Source organism: Cucurbita pepo, chromosome 8, assembly GCF_057944985.1.
Source record: "Cucurbita pepo subsp. pepo isolate OVF chromosome 8, ASM5794498v1, whole genome shotgun sequence".
NCBI classification, from domain to species: Eukaryota; Viridiplantae; Streptophyta; class Magnoliopsida; order Cucurbitales; family Cucurbitaceae; genus Cucurbita; species Cucurbita pepo.
Window position 1 is genome coordinate 9,897,284 of NC_141805.1, and position 22,214 is coordinate 9,919,497.

Here is a 22,214-nt window from a genome sequence, read left to right on the forward strand (position 1 = left end):
CCTATGTTCTTCATATTTTAAAGTTTTGTTATAAGAAAATTGATTAGCATTCAGCTCAGTAAAACTCAATTGTATGCAATAAAAGTAACAAATACAGAAGTATAATATCCAATCTTAAGTCTGTTCTCTACTCCTCCAATTCATGCTCACTTTTAAAACTAACTAGACTGAAGTAGAGGCTTCTGCTTCCTAAAAAATAGTTCAAGAAAGCAGTAGGTAAGATGAAAAGACAGCTTGAAAACCAACCAGCACATGAACATTATAGAAAGGATCAGTTGGTCCCTGGCTTTTGTTTTGTCCCTCTCCCCTTCCTTCTCCTTTGCTAAGTTGTTTCGATATGAAATGAAGAGGATTATGATGCGACTAGATCGGGGGTCTCGGCCTCAACTGAAAGCAAAGTCGAATGTACTTTATCCACCCAGTTGTCTAGCCGGTCTCGCAGGGATTTGATCTGTTGAATGCCAAGAACTCTGGGTTGCACCCAGGAAACATGCACTGTCCCCTCGACTTGATCGATTATACCTTCTATAAGGTGGACCTGCAAATAAAAAAAAACATTCAGTTTTTCTTTCATTGGTCTTCCGATAACAATTGTACAATCATCAACTACTGGCATTGGTAAACGACCTAATAGCAATAAGTCCTGTTTGAAGAGGCTCGTATAAGCATCAAAATTCAATCATGGTGATTATGAAATCAGTAAGGCCACAAGCTAAGAAAAGGAATTCATCAGAAAAGGTCAGATCTGTAGTTGCACCTCATAGCATTCACCACACAGAAATACAAAGCTTAATGCTCCCTTTCAGCATTGTCAAGTGAATGAATGGTTCGTTTTTTTTTCTATTTCTCAACTGCCTAGAAAGTTATGATAAAATAGTTTATTTCAACAAAACAAGCTTTCTTTTCATTCATCCAACTTACTGATTTTTCTACATATTTAATCTAGAAAGAATTTGCCAACTTGAACATAGCTCGGTCAGATTAAAGCATATACCCTCAATATACCCCCTCAAATGAAAGATCGTAAATTCGAATTCACCCTGTATGTTAAAAACTAATCTAAAATGAACTTTTATGCCTTCCAAAATAATATCACTGCTGCTTTTCCTTTGGTGCATCAAAATTTCTCTTGGCCAACTTATTTTAATTTCAAGTGACCAAGTTCGTGGACTGATTTGAACCAATTCTTCGGAGAAAATAACTACAAGTGATACTTACAGAGAGGCTCTTCATTAGTAGATGCTCCACATCCTCTATAGAAAGTTTTGTCCTTTCTGCTATAACCTTCAATGGAATAGTCCGATCTTCGGATGGCCGGCTGCAACAAAACCAAATTAGCACAAAAATGATATAGAAAAATCAAGATATTGGGCAGATAACCAGCAGACAAAGGAGCAAAGCCTGCATGCCTGAAGATAATTTCCATAAGGCAGAGAATGTTGATTTTCTCCAATAGTTTCTTCTCATTCTCAACTAAAGCTGGTTGAGCCCTTAGAGCTGCATTATGCACTTGACACAATTCTTGATAGCGAACTAAATCACCTGCATTGAATGCCTGAAGTATGTAGTACAGCCACTCGACCTTTGTGCCCAACAGACTTTTAATCTGAACAACAAGAAGTTACACAAACATATCAGGTGTGAAGTTCAAAATAAATAGAGGCATGAAAAGATTGAGTATCGGCAGCAATATTCACACAAAGATAGCAATGATAAGGATTGCAGGATGTCAATCATGTTATAAATACGAAGGCCATTGTACTCGTCCTCACACTAAATTATTTGTTAAAAAAAACAGTGATATTTTAGTTTACTCCTACTCAAGGAGAAAAGATCAACATAAACCCTTGAAGGCAATGCAAAATATTATATAAAGAGAGCAGAATAATAATGAACTACGGTGCAAATTCTCACAATAGGATGTGCAAGAAGCTCCCCAAAGTTGTAGATGTTATCTCCCAGAAGTGCAGAAAGAGACAAATCAAAGGCCAAATCCTACAAGGACAACAACAGGCAATAATTTAAATAACGAAATAAAAACATGAGCCAAGTATGGATAGAGGATAAGAACCCATCAAGCGTTGGATATTATGATCTGAGCCAGTATCTTGTTTGAAAGGGAAAAAAGGTTATAAAAAGATAATGAACTGTACACAACGAAAACTATTCATCATACCAATTTAAAAGAGTCTGACAGTGACTCCACTGAAGTATATGCCAGATAAAGAAGAGCACTTTTATAGAACTCAGCAAACTCTTGGCGAAACTTATAAAACTGAGATGAAACCCAGTAATAGCTAGCATAGACAGATGGATCAATGTCGGTCATGCTGTCAAGAGTGTTCTTTCCATCCTCCAAAAGTTTCTTGCACTCTTTTCGGTCACCTTGCTCGAGCTTAAAAACAGCTATTTGCATCTTAATATAGAGGATGGGCTCCTCTATGCGCTGCTCTTTAGTGCTCCTTAGCTTCTCAATTATCCCTTCAAGATAACTAATAGCAGCTTCTTTCTCTGCATATTGCCGAGAAACAATCACTGCGAAATGTGCAAGCTTGAGAAGATTGATTTTGGTCTCAAAATCAGTGATGAAGTTGTGATACAACTGAATCAGTGCATCACCAGCCTGAACATTTAAACACAAAAAATATTAATTGAATATGGGGTTTCTGCATAAAGAAAGGTAGATAAATCATGAAATCTTGGTAAAATTCAACTGAATATTCAAATATACAAGGATTCACCAGATGCTCAAAATAATTTAAAACTATTTCAGCTCTAAAGCAATACCCATTGAATACAACAATTATCCTCTCCTTAGTCTCAACGTCCAAAGATCGCATTCTTTAAGAAAAAGGAGAGCAAGTCAGTCAAACTCAAGAACTAATAAAGACCCCAGTTCATGCTTACTATCTACCAAAACGCTTAAGTTGTTCATGGTAGGCTAAGGCGACTTTGATCTTTTGATTAAAGCCTCAACACTTCTCTATCGCATACACCTAACATGCAGGTTATGATCAAGAAATGTAAGGAAAATTACATGGCAAAGATTGGGAGACAATTTCTTGCTCTACTTTAGTCTAACAAAAACTTATTCTCAATCCATTCTTTACAAATGAGTAAAGTTGTAACGCTCCAACTAAGAAATGTCCCACATTCAGTCGATCATTCTAACTTATACGCTCCAACAACCGAAATGTGGGGGGTACTTTACATTTCAACTACTCCGAATCCAAATTTCAGTAAGCTAAAAGAACCGCTATAACAAAAACCCCAACTCCACGATCCTCTCCGTTTAAAGAACCCTAAATTTCCATTCATTTCGCCATCAAAACCTCAATCTTAACATTTGCAGACTCAAAACCCTAACAGCATCCATCAAGAAACCAAAGCATCTAAAAGCTGAAATACTAACACAAACTCATGAAATTAAAATGTTAAAATATCCATTAAAAACGTAGTAAGTTAAAGAAACCGACCTGGAAGACGGTCAGGGCGACAAATTGCTCAAGCTTGAGTGTGAGTTGATGCCAAAGCTTCTTCTGGTACAGATCTGCGAGCGAATTGTACCATTCCGCGAGTTCAGGATGCGAGATACGAAGCGAATCGAGGTACTGCAAAGCGGCCATGGCTGCTATTCCGGCTATGGATTCTGGAAGGGAAAAAACGAGAGCTCCGATTTATAAAACTTGGGCCTCTTCCTCTGTTTTTTTTCTTGTTCTCAAAGAAAAGAACGGAAAAGCAGGGGAGAGCTTTCAGAGGGGCTTTATGGTAAATTCGCATGGTCACACTTGGAATCGGGTTGAAAATAACCCGACCCGATTCAATGCAATATATCACATTCACACCCTCCCTCTCAACTTTCAAAGATTTATTATTATTATTATTAAACTAAATTAATATAAATATCTACACAAAAATACCTCTAAAATTTTAAAATAAATACTTAAAATTACCAACTTGTAACCATTTATGCCGGAGATTGAACGAAACCAAAGGAACAGAGTGGTTTCAATTTGTAACGATCCATGTCCAAGATTCGAAATTCAGATTTAGCACCTGTTGGCCCCCACATTTCATAGTCACGTCACCTACTTCTTGCTTCTTAAAAGTGAGATCATTCCCACATACCGACACGAGTTCTTTCAGCATATTTTGTCCTCATTTATATGCATCTAAAAAAAATTCTCAAGAGGTCACATAACCTAAAATTGTTCCAAGCAAAACACGTTTAATTATGAAGTTCTTATGGTCGAGCCACTGAAAAAAGAATGTGCACCATGTCGGTGCCATCAAGTGTCGAATCTGAATCTGAATCCGAATCTTAGACACGGGTCGTTACACAAATGAAATGGGTTGTTTGGAAAGATAGTTTAAGATAATCTGGGTTAATTGCTTCGAAAGATCAAGGAGATAATTATACTCTTTATTTCACATGTTTGATCGTGAATGAGGGCTTGAACCCATTAATCTTTTGGTTTTAATCAATTTAACTATTCTTACGTTAATAATTTATTAATGACACTTTTTATATTTCTTCTAGTGCTTTCATATTAAAAATAAAATTAAATGAAATAAGGTCGGTTCGATAATTATCATATTTTAAAAAATTAAACTTATAAATATCAATTTCACTTATAAATTTTTTTATATTACTTTTAGAATTTAGAAGTCTTTATTAAAAAACAAAAAAAAAAATTCATCCACAAATAAATACAAATTAAAAAAAAAAAAAACTTACTAAATCTGTCTAAATTATTTATATTTTATATAGATTTAATAAAATAAGAATCACTGACAGATTACCTATCTATTTATTTATTTTTTTTAGGAGTTTATTATTATATTTTTAAATGGTATTTATTTATTTATTTATTTATTTATTTATTTTTGTTTAAGGAAGCACATGTTTTTTGTTTGTTTGTTTTTTTTTTTTTTTTTTCCTTAACAAATGAAAATGTTTTGTATTTCATTATTAAAAATTATACCGTAATATTAAATTTTAAATTTTTATAATGCTGAAATTTGAAATTTTAGATATTTGGTCAATAAAGCTACCTTGTTATGACTTTACTCCAGTCACCCGTCCTTCTTTTCGGCATCTCCTTCTTGCAGTTGAGATAACGACTTTGGGCATGGTCAGCTCCCATAGTGTGACAGGCGGTATGTACAAGGTCCAGAAACGAATTCACCATTGTATGGTTGACTGACGTTTACTAGCGATTTCGACTTCGTGCAAGCGAGTTGCAGCCTACCATCCCAACTTAGAACAGGATTTTGGAGTAAAGTTACTATTTTAACAAATAATTAGCAATTAGCTGTAAAGGTCATTCCATACATAATTTTTAATATCCAGCTAAACCCATCTAACTAGGTTTCCATTCATCATTTAGCAACTCTAATTCTATCACACTTTAGTAGCCATTGATAAACAAGTCTTCAATGCCAAACCAAGAATCCCGACTCTCGAATCCCGAACATTCTTCCTTGAGTTTTGAGACACCTTGATGTAACAATCCGAGGCCACTGTTAGTAGATATTGTGCACTTTAGCCCGTTACATAACACCGTCAACCTCATGGTTTTAAAACGCGTCTTTTAAGGAGAGGTTTCCACACCCTTATAAGAAATGTTTCGTTCCTCTCTCCAAATGATATGAGATCTCACAATCTACCCCCTTTCAGGACCTAACATCCTCACTGGCACATCGCTCGGTGCCTGACTCTGATAACATTTGTAACAACCTGAGGCTACCACTAGTAGATATTATCCGCTTTGGCCCATTACGTATTATCATCAGTCTCACGATTTTAAAACGCGTTTTCTAGGAAAAGGTTGTCACACCCTTATAAGAAATGTTGATATACTATGTAAGCACTTAACTTGTGACATGGTATTGTACATGGAAAAACAATAATAAAGGTAAAGATGGGGGGAGGTACAAACTTTGAAAAATATTGTATAGGCAACTCTAGACTCCATATGAGAAGTAATTAGTCGTGCTATATCCCGGATTCCTCGAGTAGGTTTAGGATGTTATGTTCAGGAGCACTCATTGATGGTAAGATTGTCCGTGTTGCCCGTGGTCTAGTCTCACAAATTTCGGGTTCTTTCATGACAGGCATATCTGGCATTCTTCGAAGACTCGATACTCGTTCCTTCCATATTCTTCCGTCCTAATGGTCGAAGAGTTCAAAATCAGATCTCGATACATATCACAAACCTACAACTTTCACTACTAAGTTTGGAAAATCAACAACATCATAGTTCTTTGACTAGTTCAATCAAGATCGGCTTCATGACTTTCAAATTTGATTTACGATCAAAGTTCGTAAATAGGTATATCGAAATCTAGCATTCCAACACGTTCAATACAAATGATCGAGTGATCAACATAACTCGAGACCGTGTAGACTATAATCACTTATGAGTGTATGCAATGAGTTTGTTCTTTAATATAAAGGAACAAGGAACATCTTTACTTCGTGATGCTTATTGTATTGGTCTTTTCTACGGTTCTAAATCTCATCTTTAAGATCATGAATAGACTTTCCAAAAGGAATACACGAATAGCAACTTTTGAGTCGAGATCGTGCCCTACCAAACACTTATGCAGATAAGTTTTTGGCCTTTCTATTAGCCCGTGGACATATATACATCAATATATGCAATAAGGTAACTAGATATGTAATAGCCCAAGCCTACCGCCAGTAGATATTGTCCTTTTTGGACTTTTCCATCTACGCTGCACCTTAAGATTTTAAAACGCGTCTGCTAGAGAGAGGTTTTCACACCCTTGTAAGGAATGTTTCGTTCCCCTCTCCAACCGATGTGAGATCTCACAATCCACCCCTCTTCGGGGCCCAGCGTCCTCGCTGGCACACCACCCGATGTCTGGCTCTCACGCTCAACGCTAGCACATAGTGCTCTTTGGGTTTCCCTTATGTGCTTCCCCTCAAGGTTTTAAAACGTTAGAGAGAGGTTCCCACACCCTTATAAGGAATGTTTCGTTCCCCTCTCCAACCGACATGGGATCTCACAGTATAATCAATTAAATAGGGATTAAGCCAAACAAAATTGTATAAGAAGATCGAGTCTGCAGCTTACATTCAGAATAGACGGTTCAGGCAACGGGCACTGAATTGGCCTGTCGTTGTCGAGAGGCTCGATCGGGTGTTCAACAGGCTTGAACTCCACAGCCACTTCAATTCCATGAGAAGCAGCAGCAGCAGTGGTATCACTAACACCAGTACTTTCTGGGATTGAAGGCAGTCCTTCTCTTCCATCCTGCATCAAAATTTACCTAAATATCCTACTAAATGTTCAACAAATCCACAAAAGTAAAGAAAAACAATGACCCAGATGGTAATTTCCTGAGTAGAACAGGACAGGTAAAAGATCAAGTATGAAAAGATCTCAGAAACAGCCATGGAATCGATTCTTTTTTAAAAAAATAGACCAAAATCAGCACTAGATTCGAGTTTCATATGACCTAAGTCAAAGAATTCTACAAAAATGGCGAGTACAGATTCCAATTCGCTAAAAGTCAACCAATCTAGCAGCCATGAACAACCAAGAAATGGTATACACTTCAAACGTTTAGACAAGAAACAGCAAATCAAGAGAACAGAACAAGTTCAGATTCTTTAGAAACAGAAAGAACAATCGATCATCAAACCCATAGCTTAAATTCCTCAAAATCCCCATAGAAAGAGCGACCAATTCATAACAAAAGACAAATTCAAATAAAGAGAAGAAGCAACTTACAAGTGCACTTTGAGCTCGTCGATGCCCTGTTCTACTAGATGAAAACCTTGAAAATATGCCCACCATCTGTTCGACAAAATGCCCAAAACAAAAATTACTCACAAAAACGAAATAGATATTGAAATCTCTCTCTCAGGGTCTCTAATTCCCTTTAAAATAGTGCAGCAGCAGAGGCCATGGACAAACACAACGAGTCCAAAAAATTTCAAACCCAGTAAGGATCGGATCACGACCAATCCAACAGAGAAACAGAAGTCGCTTTCTCTCTCTTCAATTCAGGAGAGAGAACAAGAAGATGAACTTATAGCTGCGATTTGGATGATGAAAACTGCGCGTAGCGCTTTACTTAACGAATGGGGCTTTTGATTCCTTTTCTTTTATGCGAAGTAAAATTGAAGCGATCAAAATTAATAATGAAATAATAAAAGCTGTGAAGAATATGGAAAGGTCGGTTTGAAACAGAAAATAACCATAAATTAATTAATTAATTAATTATTGCATTAAAATTTTTATTTTAACCTAATTTTTTTACTTTTAAGTGTTTAAATTAACCTTATATCTCAATGAATCTTAAAATTATTTTTTTTTATTGATTTAAGGTTATTTTTACCATAATATATATATATATATATCATTATTATTTACTTAAATATTTTTTTTAAATATCATATTATATTTTTTTTAATAGAAATTATTATTGTATCAAACTGAAATAAAAATAAACAACAAACTAATCATAAACCCTAATTTTAATATTTATTGAAAGTACTTTAAATTATAGAATTAAAATAAAGAGAGAATATTTGTTTTTTTTTTATTTTAAAGATTTAAATGGGAGAATAAAAAATATTTATCCGTGTAATTTTTTAATATAAAATATGTCAGAATTGTAACCTTCTACCTTAAGGTAAGAATTTGTTGTACTCACTTTAATAAATGCTCGGACATTTATTATTATTATTTTTTTTTAATATTTATTAAATTCTTTTTTTTTTCTTTTAAATTTAATAAATAATGCGGTGTAAAATTAATTATTTAAAAAATAATAATAAGTGTCTTATCATATTAGAAATAATTTGAGATAAGGTGGATGATGAGATTGGCATATCTACCAGAAATATTATTTGTTTAATATTTAAATTTAGCTATTTATTTATAAATGATAAAATATTTTATAAAGAAATATTAAATTAACTATAATGAAAAAATGGCGTGTCTCATTGTCACGTTTTCAATCCGAGAATGTATTTGACCTTTACGTGACAATAAAAATAAATTTTATTTTGACGGGTAAAATTAGGTTAAGCGTTTATCACACGAATTAAAGCCCGAGTTAGTAAAAAACGTATAAAAAAAATTTTAAATTTTGATAGGCGGAATGAAACTGATCGAAATTTTCTTCTATTTAATGAGAGAAGAGTATTCATATACCTCACATTTATGATTCTCGTTGGTTTTTTATAGGGTTAGGATGAAAGATGACCGAACCAAAGTTGGATCGGGATTGCACCAACCCCAAGAACATTGAGCGAGACTATTCAAAGTGGGGCCCACCATGGTCTCGAGCTCTGGCTTGAGTTTATTTTATTATCTCCTCGTTTGGTGGTCATAGTCTAATTAGACTCGAACCAATGTGTATATTGTCAACTTTATTTAATTTAATAATTGATTTAGATACGTGTTAATTATTACCTACTTATAGTTTCTCTAATTCACAAAAAGAAAGGGGCAAAGTTTACAAACGTGACAAATTTCAATGAAATCGTGTTAGACACATTAAGTTTAATATATATTTATGTGACTATCAAATATTTTTTCTAGTTCAACGACGTGCATGGGTGATATTTGAACCCGATCTTGTAATTACCTATTTAGCTATGCTTATGTTGATGGACCGTCATAGAATTTGAACTCATGTGTGATGTCTCACATTGGTTGGGGAGGAGAACAAACCACCCTTTATAAGGGTGTGGAAACCTTCCCCTAGCAGACGCGTTTTAAAGCCTTGAGAGTAAGCCCGTAAGGGAAAGCCTAAAGAGGACAATATCTGCTAAGCGGTGGATCTGGGTCGAACATCATGTAAGTTCACTAATTTTACCAATCATAAACTCGTAAGTTAAAAAACTGCCAACACGAGCATAATAAACTCGTAAGTTAAAAAACTGCCAAGAACTGCCAACACGAGCATAATCTAATTGGTTAAAACGTTCGATAGGTCAAATGTTTAAAAAATATATGGATGAAAGAAAGAAAGAAAAAATGTTAAAACTATTATTTATATATATATATATATATTTATTTATTTATTTATTTAGTAATTAGTAACTTATTTGACAAAAAAAAAATAATAATAAATAAGGATTAGTTAAACAATTTTTTTTTTTAAATCTCAACTAAATAATCATTAACAAAAATATAATATAGTATTAAAAAAATGTAATTTCTAAAAATGTAAATTAAAATATATATATATATATATACACATACATATAACAACGTGACGTGGTTGATGGTAGAGATGAAGTTGGGGGACGAAAAATATAATCTCCGTTTAACTACGAGAGAAACCTCTCTACCTCCTCCTCCATTTACCATTCCATTTGAGACGCGTTTTCACGATTAAATTATATTTTAAAATATCAACAAAACGAAACATAAATGAACGGAAAAATTCAAATACTAAAAATCAAAATTATAGACCAAACAAAAAAATATGTACAAATGAAAAGACTTATTTAAACCAAAACTTTTGGTCTCATTGAATGTCTGTCTACTTAAATGCTTGAAGATGACATGTTTCCCGTAATTATTAATTTAAAAAATAGTGACATTTTATAATAACGGTCTTAGCCTAAATTAATTTTTCAACAAATTTAAATAACGCTTCTAACTCGTAAAATTACCATAACGTCCTCGAAAGATTATAGGTTCAAATTTTCACTTCATTGTCATCGAATTTCTAGACAATAATTGACTTATTTTTTTAAATTATTAAAAGTGGCGAGGCTAAAATATAATATTTAAAAAGTTGAGGGACTTGAAAAGAAACCAAAGGGCAAAAATGGGAATGTTGAGACAAAAGTTTAAGAAGCTCTCTTGGAGTGTTACAAAGTTCAAATTCAAAAATTTATATTTGAATAAGTTTGAATTAATAAATAATATATATATATATATATATATAAAATAATAATAATAATATAAATTCAAAATTTTAAATTTGAATTGATAAATAATATATATATATTAAAGAATAATAATAATAATAATAATAATAATAATATAAATTCAAAAAAGAAATTGGCCAAAATTTCCAAGCCAGATCCCGCGGAGCAAACAATCGCTGATAATAAAAGGCGGAACAAAAATTAAAACCTCCGTTCGACTCTTCCACTGCCACCCGTCGCATTCTGGCATTTATCTCTTCTCCATTTCCTTGATTTTTGGGATCTGAAAAATCGCCATGAATCGCCACAACGATCCCAATCCATTCGATGAAGAAGAGGTCAATCCATTCTCGGTAAGTTTCTATTTCTGTCGTGGCTAAATCTCCGCTCATATAGATCTATGTGCACTGTTTCTCGTTTTTGTTTCATGTTTTACGCGATTTTTATTCGGCTAATGTCGAGATCGGGCGGTTTTTCTATTTTTGAGGTTTGGGAGGGGGTGGAGGGTGAGGGATGGTTGTTGGATTGTTCTTTTATCTGGATCTGATGGAGATCTTTCTAAATTTGGAGGAATATTGTTAGTTTATGGCTGCGGAGAAATATCGTGGTGGAATTGTAGGAGTGGTGTGGAACAGGTGAAGAATTGAGTAGAAATTTCGTGTTTGAAATTTGAATAATACTAAAAGTAGACATACGGAACTAGTAGTTGTGTTGGAGTACGGATGGAGGCGATTTCATTATCTAGGATTGGAAACGAGCGTCATTACAATCTGATTTTCGTGTTTGTGTGGGATTGTTCGTTGAATATAAATTAACTGAAAGCAACGTTCTGTTGATTATTGAAAATACTCTACTGATTGACGTACTTTTTACTCACCTGTAACATCTGATATCTGTAAAATGAAGCAAGCTGAATCTTAGGAGGATTGAAATGATAATAATATCATCTGTTGTTACTGGTTTTGACCTTTGCAGAAAGGTGGTTCTGCTCCTGGATCAAAGTTTCGAATCCCACAAGTGGTGTCGGAAACTCTGGGCTTTGGCCAGAAGCATGATGCTACTGTGGACATACCACTGGATAGGATGAATGTAATTAATATCGTACTCTGTTTTTTCTTGCTTAGAGTCTTTTTTGTCTGGAAGAAGCTTGTAAATGTAATGTTACATTTGGTTTGTGTAGGATCCGAAGACGAAGGAGCGAGAGCTTGCTGCTTGGGAAGCAGAACTTAGTAGGAAAGAAAAGGTTGTTCTATGATATACATAATTTTTTGTTTGCGTGACAATGGTGTACTACAGCTTGGTCCATAACTTGACAATATATCAATACATTTTTCGTAATTGTTCACCTACCTATTTCTTTATGCAAGTTGATTTTGTTTTCTTTGATTTTCATCCGCACACTAAATTTATTCCACAGCTATTTCTTATTTGATATATATATTTTTATCAGCCGCCCAATAAAAGACTACAACAAAATATGATATTTTGTTATTGTGTAGTGGTTACCTAACTGTTGTCATGCTTCTTTTTTTTACCAGGAAATCAAAAAGAGGGAAGAAGCTGTTTCTAAAGGTGATTAAAAAAATGCTACAAGCAATGACATTGAATATTGTTTACTTTTGTTTTTATGAAGCTATTGGGTCTATAACTTTTTGTATGTTGAACAGCTGGTGTCCCTGCTGATGATAGAAACTGGCCTCCATTTTTTCCCATTATTCATCATGATATAGCTAATGAAATACCAGTACATGCTCAGAAGTTACAGTACTTAGCCTTTGCTAGCTGGCTAGGTATGCAAAGTTAATTATCTCAATTCATCATCACATGACATCTCATCTTATAATTATTTTTTTGTATTAATGGAAGGGAAATCGTTTTTTCTTAAATCTTTTTTTTTTTTAAATGAGGTTTTTAATTATTATTTATTTATGCACTGTATTTGAGATGGTAATTGCCATAAATGCCCTTTATAAGCTGTGATAACCGTATCATCATTTGGTCAATTTCCTTATCATTACCAAATCTAGCCACCTATTTGAGATGGTAATGTATGTTGACTATAGAGACTCATTTCCATGCTTTAGTGTTAGCCTTGTCTTCAATGACTTCCGTGTGCCACACTTCATATTTTGCAGGCCACTCCCAATCTAACGCGCACTTGTGCACCTTGCACCTCATGCAACTAAGTGGTGTACATTTTTTTTAACAGCCCAATATTTTTTCCTTGTTACTTTCAAAACTGCTCTTTTCAGGTTTTCTTTTCCCATCCCAGCTTGTTATCATGGGCAAAATACCCCCCTCTCCCCCTCTCTTTTCTGTTATCGTATATACTTTATATCCAAATATTTAGTTTAAACATTCTTGCAAGAGTGGCTTTTCTATGTGTATATGATGTTCTTCACCTCACTCTAGTTCTTGCTTCAGTTAGCACTTGATCGTTGACATTTTCTTAAGCGTATGTCATGCAACATAGTTATTTTTAAGTCTACATTTTTATCCTTTGCTGCTTTTGCAGGTATAGTGTTGTGTTTGGTCTTCAACGTTGTTGCTATAACTGTCAATTGGATAAGAGGCGGGGGTAATTACTTTACTATCAATTTTTGCTTTTGTGTAATGGTTTTTACCTTAAGCTGCAACTGGTTCTTATGTTTTATTTTTATTGTTGTCACAACTTGCAGGAGTGATAATCTTTTTCCTCGCTGTAATATATTCCATACTTGGGATTCCTCTTTCATATGTCCTGTGGTACAGGCCTCTATACCGTGCTATGAGGTGAGATTGAATAATCTTTATATTTCCTTTATTCGTTGTCATTGGGTTAAGAGGCTTCTTTTGTTATATTATTGTTTAATAACCTAAGATGCTATTTTTATATTTGCTCGTTGTCATTGTATCCATAGACAATTTGCTGAATGCTGATGGTATTTTGCGTTGCCCATTGTATTTAACTTGCAGGACGGATAGTGCCTTGAAGTTTGGTTGGTTCTTCATGTTCTACTTGGTATGAATAGTAAATAATATCTTTCTTTCTCAAGATAAAGATCTTTTATATCCCTTATTTTATTTAGTAGTCAATTAACTGAGTTTCCACCACTGTACAGTTACATATCTTATTTTGCATTTTTGCTGCCATTGCGCCTCCGGTTGTGTTTCACGGGCAGTCATTGACGTAAGTTTATTGCTGATTAATTTCATTTGTAAGCTTCTAATATGCTTCAACTTTAAAATGTTCATGAAATGAATTCTCATTCTACTGCCTACAAACGTAGTAGCCCCTTTTATTATTTTTGTTGCGCCTTATTGCTTCTCCATACTGCTTGCATTGTGCTAAACATATGTCCAAATATTTTCAGGGGCATCTTAGCAGCAATTGACGTCTTCTCTGAGCATGTCTTGGTTGGGGTAAGTTTTGAATAGATAAGAACATACAACTACAAATTTCTTTATCTAAAAAGAGAATTAGAATAGTGAACATACAAATTGGGGTGCATGTTTTTAATGCTTATGCTCTTTAAACTGATGTACCAATAGAATCATTATTATTATTAACGCTTATGCTATTCCCAAGTTTGACTAACATTAAATTCGTATTATATCTTGCAGATATTCTACTTAATTGGATTTGGCTTTTTCTGCTTGGAATCGCTTCTTAGTTTGTGGGTCCTTCAGGTTAGAACACGAGCATCTTTATTATAATTCTAAACCAAATTTCAAACACAAAATCAAGCTTTTTCCCAAAATTTGCTTGGTTTTAATGATTTAAAGTTTTAGAGCTTAACTGTTCAACTCAATATAATTGGATTAATATGCCATGCATCATCTCATAGTCTTGTATTACAGTTCCAAGCAACGATTTAAACCTTCTAAGCATTTACAAGTTTACAAATTTGTAGAGAATGTTCATCTGTATCTTACTAGTTTTAAACTCTCTTTTTTGGCAGAAAATCTATTTGTACTTTAGGGGAAACAAGTGACTTGAGTGAAGAGATTACGCCACGGTTGCGACGTCGCAGCGGTTAAATTTTCAGGTTATCATTTCTTGTGATGGTGATTGTATTTTTAGGATGTTGGTGATTTTTTTAAATGAGCTGAGAGTGAGAGATGTGGATTCTAAAGTTGATACTGTTGATGTGATATAAATATATAGTTTTGTGCCAATTTGTTATTGTATTTTAGCATATGGTCGTTCTTAGGATGTGGAAAATTATAATTTAGCTGTCACAATCGGTTATTAGAAAAATATAGTTTTTGGTTTGTCATACGACAAGCCTTTAACTTAGATCTTAGATTTTAATTATATTTGAATTATTTTGAAATATGAATTAGTTTAGAACAATTTTATTAATATTTCTAATTTTCCCTAATTTTGGAATGTAAATACATACTTTTTTGAGAAAATTTTGTACTCAAGTTTCAAAAACAAAAGTAATTTGTTTAAAAAATATTATTATTATTATTATTATTATTATTATTATTACTTCCATTTAAGGTAATTTATATGAAATTATTCATGCATTGGAGCAAGGGAATGATGGATGTTGAATAGTACATTAACCTCGATATCCTCAAATAGTTGTCATTTTTAATATTTTAAATAAAAATATTTTTTTTAAATAACAAAATTATTTTGTTGTATAATATTTAAAAGCAATTATAGCGGTTATTTTTCTAAATATCATAAAAAAAATGTTTTTCTAAATATCATTAAAAAAAAAAAAAACATTCCAATCACATCTTTAAAAAAATAGAATGAGAAATAGAATTTGGATCTGAGAAATATAATTTGGATCAGGGTATCCTCTCGAAATAGAATTTGGATCAGGGATAACAAATATTAACTGATAAAATTTGGTGTAACAAATTTTAACTGATTACAAATATATTAACTGATAAAATTTGTGTAACAAATTTTAACTGTAAGATATATTTCATAACTAATTATTATAATATATTCTAATAAAAAACAACCAACTGATTAGTAGGTAAGATATATTTAATAACTAATATATTCTAATAAAAAACAACCAACTGGTTAATAGGTAAGATATATTTAATAACTAATTATTATAATATATTCTAATAAAATATATTTAATAACTAATTATTATAATATATTCTAATAAAAAACAACCAAAAACTCAAATCACTAAAAATTAATAAGATTTCAAGTCAAGTCAGAAAGAAAACAACTTAACCCAACTTCACAACTCGTCGTTCCGAAGAGCGAACAAATCCGTACCCTTTCGATGGTCAATCTCATCCATCAAAGACAATGAAATGAAACTACACAAACATTCATTGAGAAGATGAGAAATAATTACAATTAATCAAAGATAAACATAAAGTTTAGTTAAAGCAATTAGCTAAGAGGATCATAACTACATTAATTTATTTTTGTGTTCTAATGCTAAGGATCATAAGTATAGGCATAATGATGTGATGGATGTGGAGGATATACAAAATGAGGAGGGGACTGTGGATGATAAATATAATGAGGTGGGGACTGAGTATGATGAAGATCATCCACTCTGTGTGGTGGTGAAGGAGAGCTCAGTTCACTCACTGAACTGTCATCATGAACTGGTGATTTTTGTTTCTCTACCTTAACCTCTGCTAACTCTTCTTCCTCGAAAGACCTGAAAATGGGATGCAAGTATGCATCCGCTAAGAATGCTTTTACGTTCATGTCGGGTTCCGTGCTCTTCTCCAGTGTATCTCTATCCATCGCTTCCTAAAAAAGAAAAAAAACAAGGGTCGATAAGACTTTTGGAAGAACGATAACGATTACTTGTTATAATCGCACTCTCAAACTGTAACATCTCAAACCCACCGCTAGCGGATATTGTCCTCTTTAGACTTTTCTTTCGAGCTTTCCCTCAAGGTTTTTAAAACGCGTCTACTAAGAGAGGTTTCCACACCCTTACCATATGAGAAATGTTTCATTCCTCTCTCCAACCGATGTGGGATCTCACAATCCACCCCCTTTGGAGGCCCAGCGTCCTCGCTAGCACACCGCCTAGTGTCTGGCTCTGATACCATTTGTAACGGCCCAAGCCTACCGCTAGCAGATCATCCTCTTTGAGCTTTCTCTTCAAAGTTTTTAAAACGCGTTTACTAGGGAGAGGTTTCCACATCCTTACAAAAAATGGTTCGTTCTCCTCCCCAACCGATATGGGATCTCGCACAAACTTTCAATTGGAGTAATATAATTAACCTCTTAACAGAAGTATAAATACATGTCGGTTAAGATCCTTTTCAGCAACTAGATTTAAAGTAGACTTTACCTCGAGAGGGTATTTACGAAACGCGGGTTCGAACCGGTTCTTGCAGTACTTGTGGAAGAATAACGTCAATATCGGTAACGCGACAAGTAGCGGAGTTGAATTGGCAGCCTTTTTTGTACTGAGCAAACCCAATAGAAGTAGTTGAGATATCAACAAGCTTGCTATGATGCGGCTGTGGACATGGGGCCAGAAGGCACCAACACTTTCATATTGCTGATTATATACATTGATGATCTGCACAAATTCATCCACATTTACAATATATGATTCAGTAAGAGGATCGAGTAAATCTCCGCAAGTCAACCGTGTTCTTTTTCGATCACAACAACGAAATACTATACATAATATGTAACGAATAGTCATATAATCGAACCAAATGTCGGGTGTCAAACCTGATGGCGGTAAACCAAGTATGCAAATGCGAAGAAGACGAGTATAAACGGAAGAAGAATCGGGGTGACCACGGCATAAACAATTCCCAGTAGGAAGTACAGTTGTAAGCTCGGTAAAGTTTCGGGGAATTCGACACTTCCTGGGTCCATTGCCTTCTCTCTATCTCTATCAGTTTTCACTATGAACAGATTCTTGAGATGAAAGATGACCAGCGGTTTCAACCGAAGAATCTCGCTCGCTATTCCAGCCCACCCGTCAACCATTATATATGTAATGAAGAAAGTAGCCTTCATCGGTATGGAAACTCCAATCGTTCGGGGAATTCTGCGAATCGATTCGACGAGAAACAAGTCAATTATGCATAATTAGAAGAATATGATTGAAGGATCATTGAATGTAGGGTGTGAAGCATTACTGGGTAGGAGATTGGTGAATGAAGGAATCCAGTTGCTCAAAAGCTGTACCAGTCACAATACTTCCCAAGAACACATTCACCAGCATGAAATAATAGTACTTAGCTGCGGCCCTTCGTTCGAGCATCGAAACCGCTACATGTCCCTCAATTTTCGACATGATCATTAGAACTGTTGGAAGTATATATAGAAAGATTTTGAGAGCCAAACCAGGAAGAAAACCCTGTAAAAATGACTTGACAAACTTCCTGTACAACATAACCATTCAATTCAAACAATCAATCTTTGAATATTTCACATTAGGAAGTAGTAATCAAATGGATCATGATCAAGGAAGTTGACTTACAATTCTATCACCGGCCTTAGGAACGGGGCAACTCGTTCGAGACCTTCCAGATTGGCTAGTGATTGTACGAAAGCAATTGGTATCATGTAGAAGAACACGAGAGCGAAAACCGACAAGGATATGACTAGTTTTCTGATACTTAGAGAAACAAATGGTATCGCAAGGTTCTTCCAGTAAACATCACGAGGTTCCGGAGCCCAATTCGACAGCCATAACGTGGGATTCTTACTCTGTTGAGTCTGTGCACAAACTGCAGCGCCCCAACGAGTATTAAACGAAACGAAAGCAACAGGCAATATTTCTTTTGAATCTTTGATAATTTTCTGTCTCTCCAATGCCATCTAACACATGGGGATTCATAAACAAAAATGTTAAGGAATTCAGTTCTTAAAATGTTGGAAAACTATTGAATCTGCTTTCGTGACTTACTCTAGCATCGAGATCCCTAATTTGTTGTTTGTAGTATTCGATAGAATCGACTCTGCTACCGCAAAGTCCGAAGCATCCTACCTGAAAAAAGAGTTCAAATGGTCAAAACTCGGCCATAACAACGTGCTTATAGGTTTGCAGTCGATGTGATTCACTGAGAAGTAAAAGATCGAATTCAAGTCGATCGGATACCTTTCTAGTCGGTCTCTTGTCGGGATGTCTTTCAAACTTAAGAAGATTGTAATCCAACCAATTCTGGAGCCTTGCTCTTTTTTTTGCTAGCTTAGCAAACTTGTTGGCATTATATATGGCCTAAAAACAAGAAATGGCTTAAAAAACAAATGTCCTATAGAGAAACCGTGCACGGGACGCTGGGAATCATGTCCAGTTTGCTTACCTGATGAGAAAGATAATGTTCGGGATGATTTTTATGAAAGAACTGATCGACGGTATCTGAGGTCGAGCGACCAGAAACATGTGGCACGTTCCTAACCAACACCTGCAAAAGATTAAGGTACACTTTTGATTGGAATAGGAATCTCTAATTCCAGTTCGTGACATGTTCCACGACATTCAAAGAACGAATATCAAGCAATAACGCTATTCACTCACGGTGAATTGCTCGGCACGTCTTCGTTGAGATGCCAAGAAATTCATTCTCATTTGTGCAACGTTGTCGTATTCTTTGTAAAGCATGAAACAAATCCACAGGGTGAACAAATACTCCAATCCTATATGAACAAAAAACCTGAAACTCAAACGTAACAAATGTTATGATACTATCTATTCTGCATTCTCGAACACGAAAATAGATAGTAAAGCTCGGGATTTGTCGTTCATGATGACAAGACGAGCTCACCTTATAGATTCGGGACTAACATTCGATATCGATAGCTTATCAATGTCACTTACAACCAATTCTTTCCTCAAGAAGAACAGTGTTCCACTAGACACATTGACTGGGATAAGAACAACAAGAGCAACAATGGCGATTGGGAAGAATATCTTCAACCTGCCATTAAGCATAGATAAGGAAAATCCTTCAGAATTTTCACTTGATGGCTTATAAAAGCAAAATCATTATGAACAGCAAATAAACGCATACGAATAGCCAAAATTCCCAAACAGTAATGATCCATAATGCAAAAAACTGCTCAAAATCAAAATCGAAATCGAAATCAAAATCAAGCCAAGAAGAACAACAGAGAGAAAGAACACTATGAGAATCATCTACAAAAATTCACAAGAATCAGAAAATTGCACAAGAAATCAGCAAAAAGCGGCAAACTACAAACCCGAGAGTGTAAATTCTGAGAAAAACAGCAGAATCAAACCCAGCGTGACTAATAATTTCAGCCTCACTCATCTTCAAAGCCGCAGGCATCCAGTTCAAGAAAGTGAGATAAGTCAAAATGTTGAGATTAACATATTTCCCGACGAAATTCCTGGAGCCTCGCGGACTATTTCGGCCGCCATCGATGTACCATTTTGGAAAATAAACTCTGTCGTTAATCGGTTGAATTCGCAAGAGAGCAAAAGCAAGAAGAAACACAAAAGCAGTGATGATATTGATTAACGCTGAAACTCCAATATCACCGAGAGTCGCCATGGGAGGTCTGAGAAGCTTTTAGAGAGAGAAGTAAATGGTTGAAAATGGAAGTGAGGTAAATCGGAGGATGAAGAAGAACAACAACAAGAAGAAAGGAACAATGGAAGGAATTTGTTGAGGTTCTTGATGAAATGGATAATCAATGGAAGGATTGGAGTGTGAAAAGGAATTTTTGGATGGTAGGTTTTGATTATTGACTTCATCAATGCGCCATTTCATCTCTAGTAGTTTCAGTGCATGTGCACTGAGAGGAGAGGAGAGAGAGAGAGAGAGAGAAAGACAGATGAGAGAGAAATACAGAGGAGAGAGAAAGAAGTGGCTATGGCTTTCTCTCTCTAAAAGTGGGAATTTTTTTTATTATTAAATTCGCTTTTTTTTCTTTTTTTTTTTTGGTTAAATTATAAGTTTTATTTCGAAATTATAAAAAAAAATTATTTAAATAAAATTTTATTAGGTGATTGTATTTTTTGTAATTAAGTGAACTAATTTTCCACATCACCAACATTAGGAAAGTCATTATGTTCCCGCGTAATGTTTTTCTAGCTAGTTTGTTCGGGTATACTTGTAACATTTCTAGTTTAATGTTACTGTTACATTAATGATTACCCGAAAGTTTATATGTCATCAAAGTAAAAGAACTGGGACCACAAATGACTATAATCTTGAGAATACGATGACTAAGAAAAAGTAAGTTACTACATTTGAGAATGTTTGCGTAATCTGCTGACGTATATGGTGTCTGAAAGTTCTCTATTTATAATTAAATAAATTATCGGGAAAGAGTAATAAACGAAAATAACAATAAAAGAAAAATATCTGCGGTAATAAGACAAATATTTAAATATTTGACTTTAATAAAATATCAAATATGATATATATGGTAAACTATAATTTATTAGTAAATATCCTTAACACTAATAAAAAATTACTCCATATACCAACAAGATGTATCTTCTTTTTTTGTTGGTTCAGTTAGGAACTGGTTTAATTTAATTTTTTTTTTCTAGGATGCATGTGAGTAAGAAGAAAGCATGTTGGAATGACTCGTGTTGGTTTGTAATGATAGTTTTCACTCTTGGAAACAAGGAGTAACATGACCATGTCGTAGGGGATGCAGAGAAATGTCGGAGTCTGTCGAATCTGGACTCTGAATCTTGAGCGCGGGTCGTTATAGTCTAACACAAACGTAAAGTTATAAATGAGTTTCATATTCAAGTGTTAATCAAAACAACAAATTTGAAGATGAAAGCAGAAGATAAGTAATTGAGAATTTATTATTTATTCTCACAATCTGACGTCGAATTCAAGTATTTGGGTAGCTAAAACGTACTCGAGTTAAATAGAAACTGATCTCACAAAGTAAGATGAGTATAAATTACCCTTTAACTTCAAAAACTTCGAATAAATCCATTCATGAATCCTCCCACGTTATTTGAAATATAAATGAGGTACATGAATGAACTAAGACTATATCCAGATAAGAGCAATACTCATAATAGATTATACTAACAAAGCGTATCTTAATTTTTTTGTGGCTCAATCACGGGATGTCGTGGCTATTCGGATTTCGATTTCTTATCTAAATCCTGTGAGTGGGTTGTTACAAAAACAACGTGGAGTACAAGTTTTTTTTTTTTTTTTTTTTTGAAAGGTCTTCGGTATTATTTAAACGAAATTATGCTATCATTATCTTTTAAAATATATATTTTTTAATTTATGAATATTATCCAAACAAATTTCGTAAATTAGAAGTGTTTTTATTATTATTATTATTATTTTTTAAATTAGCCATAGCCATTAAAATAATGATTAA

At 34.1% G+C, this 22,214-nt stretch overlaps 4 protein-coding genes across 5 annotated transcripts; 1 reads left to right on the top strand and 3 right to left on the bottom strand.

Annotated features, from left to right (window-relative positions):
• Nucleotides 1-55: 55 nt before the first annotated feature.
• Nucleotides 56-3,718, bottom strand: LOC111800835 (26S proteasome non-ATPase regulatory subunit 13 homolog A-like). The gene is made up of 6 exons (XM_023684709.2): nt 3,477-3,718; nt 2,177-2,623; nt 1,915-1,995; nt 1,410-1,606; nt 1,219-1,318; nt 56-538 (listed from the first exon to the last, which is right to left on the bottom strand). Exons 1-6 carry the CDS (start codon nt 3,624-3,626, stop codon nt 353-355), a joined length of 1,161 nt encoding a protein of 386 aa, XP_023540477.2. The 5' UTR covers nt 3,627-3,718; the 3' UTR covers nt 56-352.
• Nucleotides 3,719-5,842: 2,124 nt separating this feature from the next.
• Nucleotides 5,843-8,155, bottom strand: LOC111800876 (uncharacterized). Of its 2 annotated transcripts, none has more exons than XM_023684777.2 (3): nt 7,764-8,148; nt 7,104-7,283; nt 5,843-6,172 (listed from the first exon to the last, which is right to left on the bottom strand). In XM_023684777.2, the coding sequence occupies exons 1-3, from the start codon at nt 7,827-7,829 to the stop codon at nt 5,999-6,001; spliced, it is 420 nt and encodes a 139-aa protein (XP_023540545.2). In that variant the 5' UTR covers nt 7,830-8,148; the 3' UTR covers nt 5,843-5,998. The 2 variants fall into 2 exon arrangements, with proteins under 2 accessions (XP_023540545.2, XP_023540546.2); XM_023684778.2 differs by having other exon boundaries at nt 6,079-6,219; nt 7,764-8,155.
• Nucleotides 8,156-11,081: 2,926 nt separating this feature from the next.
• On the top strand, nt 11,082-15,085 carry LOC111800854 (secretory carrier-associated membrane protein 4). Its single transcript, XM_023684737.2, has 12 exons — nt 11,082-11,280; nt 11,903-12,016; nt 12,108-12,170; nt 12,466-12,499; nt 12,595-12,717; nt 13,443-13,505; nt 13,606-13,699; nt 13,883-13,928; nt 14,029-14,096; nt 14,281-14,329; nt 14,531-14,596; nt 14,869-15,085. Exons 1-12 carry the CDS (start codon nt 11,224-11,226, stop codon nt 14,899-14,901), a joined length of 810 nt encoding a protein of 269 aa, XP_023540505.1. The 5' UTR covers nt 11,082-11,223; the 3' UTR covers nt 14,902-15,085.
• A 1,115-nt stretch (nt 15,086-16,200) lies between these two features.
• On the bottom strand, nt 16,201-20,738 carry LOC111800797 (hyperosmolality-gated Ca2+ permeable channel 1.8). Its single transcript, XM_023684651.2, has 11 exons — nt 20,088-20,738; nt 19,652-19,804; nt 19,405-19,540; nt 19,190-19,291; nt 18,985-19,104; nt 18,793-18,873; nt 18,364-18,704; nt 18,020-18,265; nt 17,604-17,928; nt 17,212-17,445; nt 16,201-16,658 (listed from the first exon to the last, which is right to left on the bottom strand). Exons 1-11 carry the CDS (start codon nt 20,399-20,401, stop codon nt 16,335-16,337), a joined length of 2,376 nt encoding a protein of 791 aa, XP_023540419.1. The 5' UTR covers nt 20,402-20,738; the 3' UTR covers nt 16,201-16,334.
• Nucleotides 20,739-22,214: the final 1,476 nt, after the last annotated feature.

Coding starts and splice junctions, on each gene's coding strand:
- LOC111800835 (XM_023684709.2), bottom strand. CDS start 3,626: ATGGCCGCTTTGCAGTACCTCGATTCGCTTCGTATCTCGCATCCTGAA. Junction 2,624..3,476: donor TCGCCCTGACCGTCTTCCAG/GTCGGTTTCTTT, acceptor TTAAATGTTCAG/GCTGGTGATGCACTGATTCA. Junction 1,319..1,409: donor CTTATGGAAATTATCTTCAG/GCATGCAGGCTT, acceptor GTTTTGTTGCAG/CCGGCCATCCGAAGATCGGA.
- LOC111800876 (XM_023684777.2), bottom strand. CDS start 7,829: ATGGTGGGCATATTTTCAAGGTTTTCATCTAGTAGAACAGGGCATCGA. Junction 7,284..7,763: donor GACGAGCTCAAAGTGCACTT/GTAAGTTGCTTC, acceptor ATTTTGATGCAG/GATGGAAGAGAAGGACTGCC. Junction 6,173..7,103: donor CTGAACCGTCTATTCTGAAT/GTAAGCTGCAGA, acceptor TTCGACCATTAG/GACGGAAGAATATGGAAGGA.
- LOC111800854 (XM_023684737.2), top strand. CDS start 11,224: ATGAATCGCCACAACGATCCCAATCCATTCGATGAAGAAGAGGTCAAT. Junction 12,171..12,465: donor AACTTAGTAGGAAAGAAAAG/GTTGTTCTATGA, acceptor TTTTTTTACCAG/GAAATCAAAAAGAGGGAAGA. Junction 12,718..13,442: donor AGCCTTTGCTAGCTGGCTAG/GTATGCAAAGTT, acceptor CTGCTTTTGCAG/GTATAGTGTTGTGTTTGGTC.
- LOC111800797 (XM_023684651.2), bottom strand. CDS start 20,401: ATGGCGACTCTCGGTGATATTGGAGTTTCAGCGTTAATCAATATCATC. Junction 19,805..20,087: donor CTCAGAATTTACACTCTCGG/GTTTGTAGTTTG, acceptor GCTTAATGGCAG/GTTGAAGATATTCTTCCCAA. Junction 19,541..19,651: donor GTTAGTCCCGAATCTATAAG/GTGAGCTCGTCT, acceptor TTTGAGTTTCAG/GTTTTTTGTTCATATAGGAT.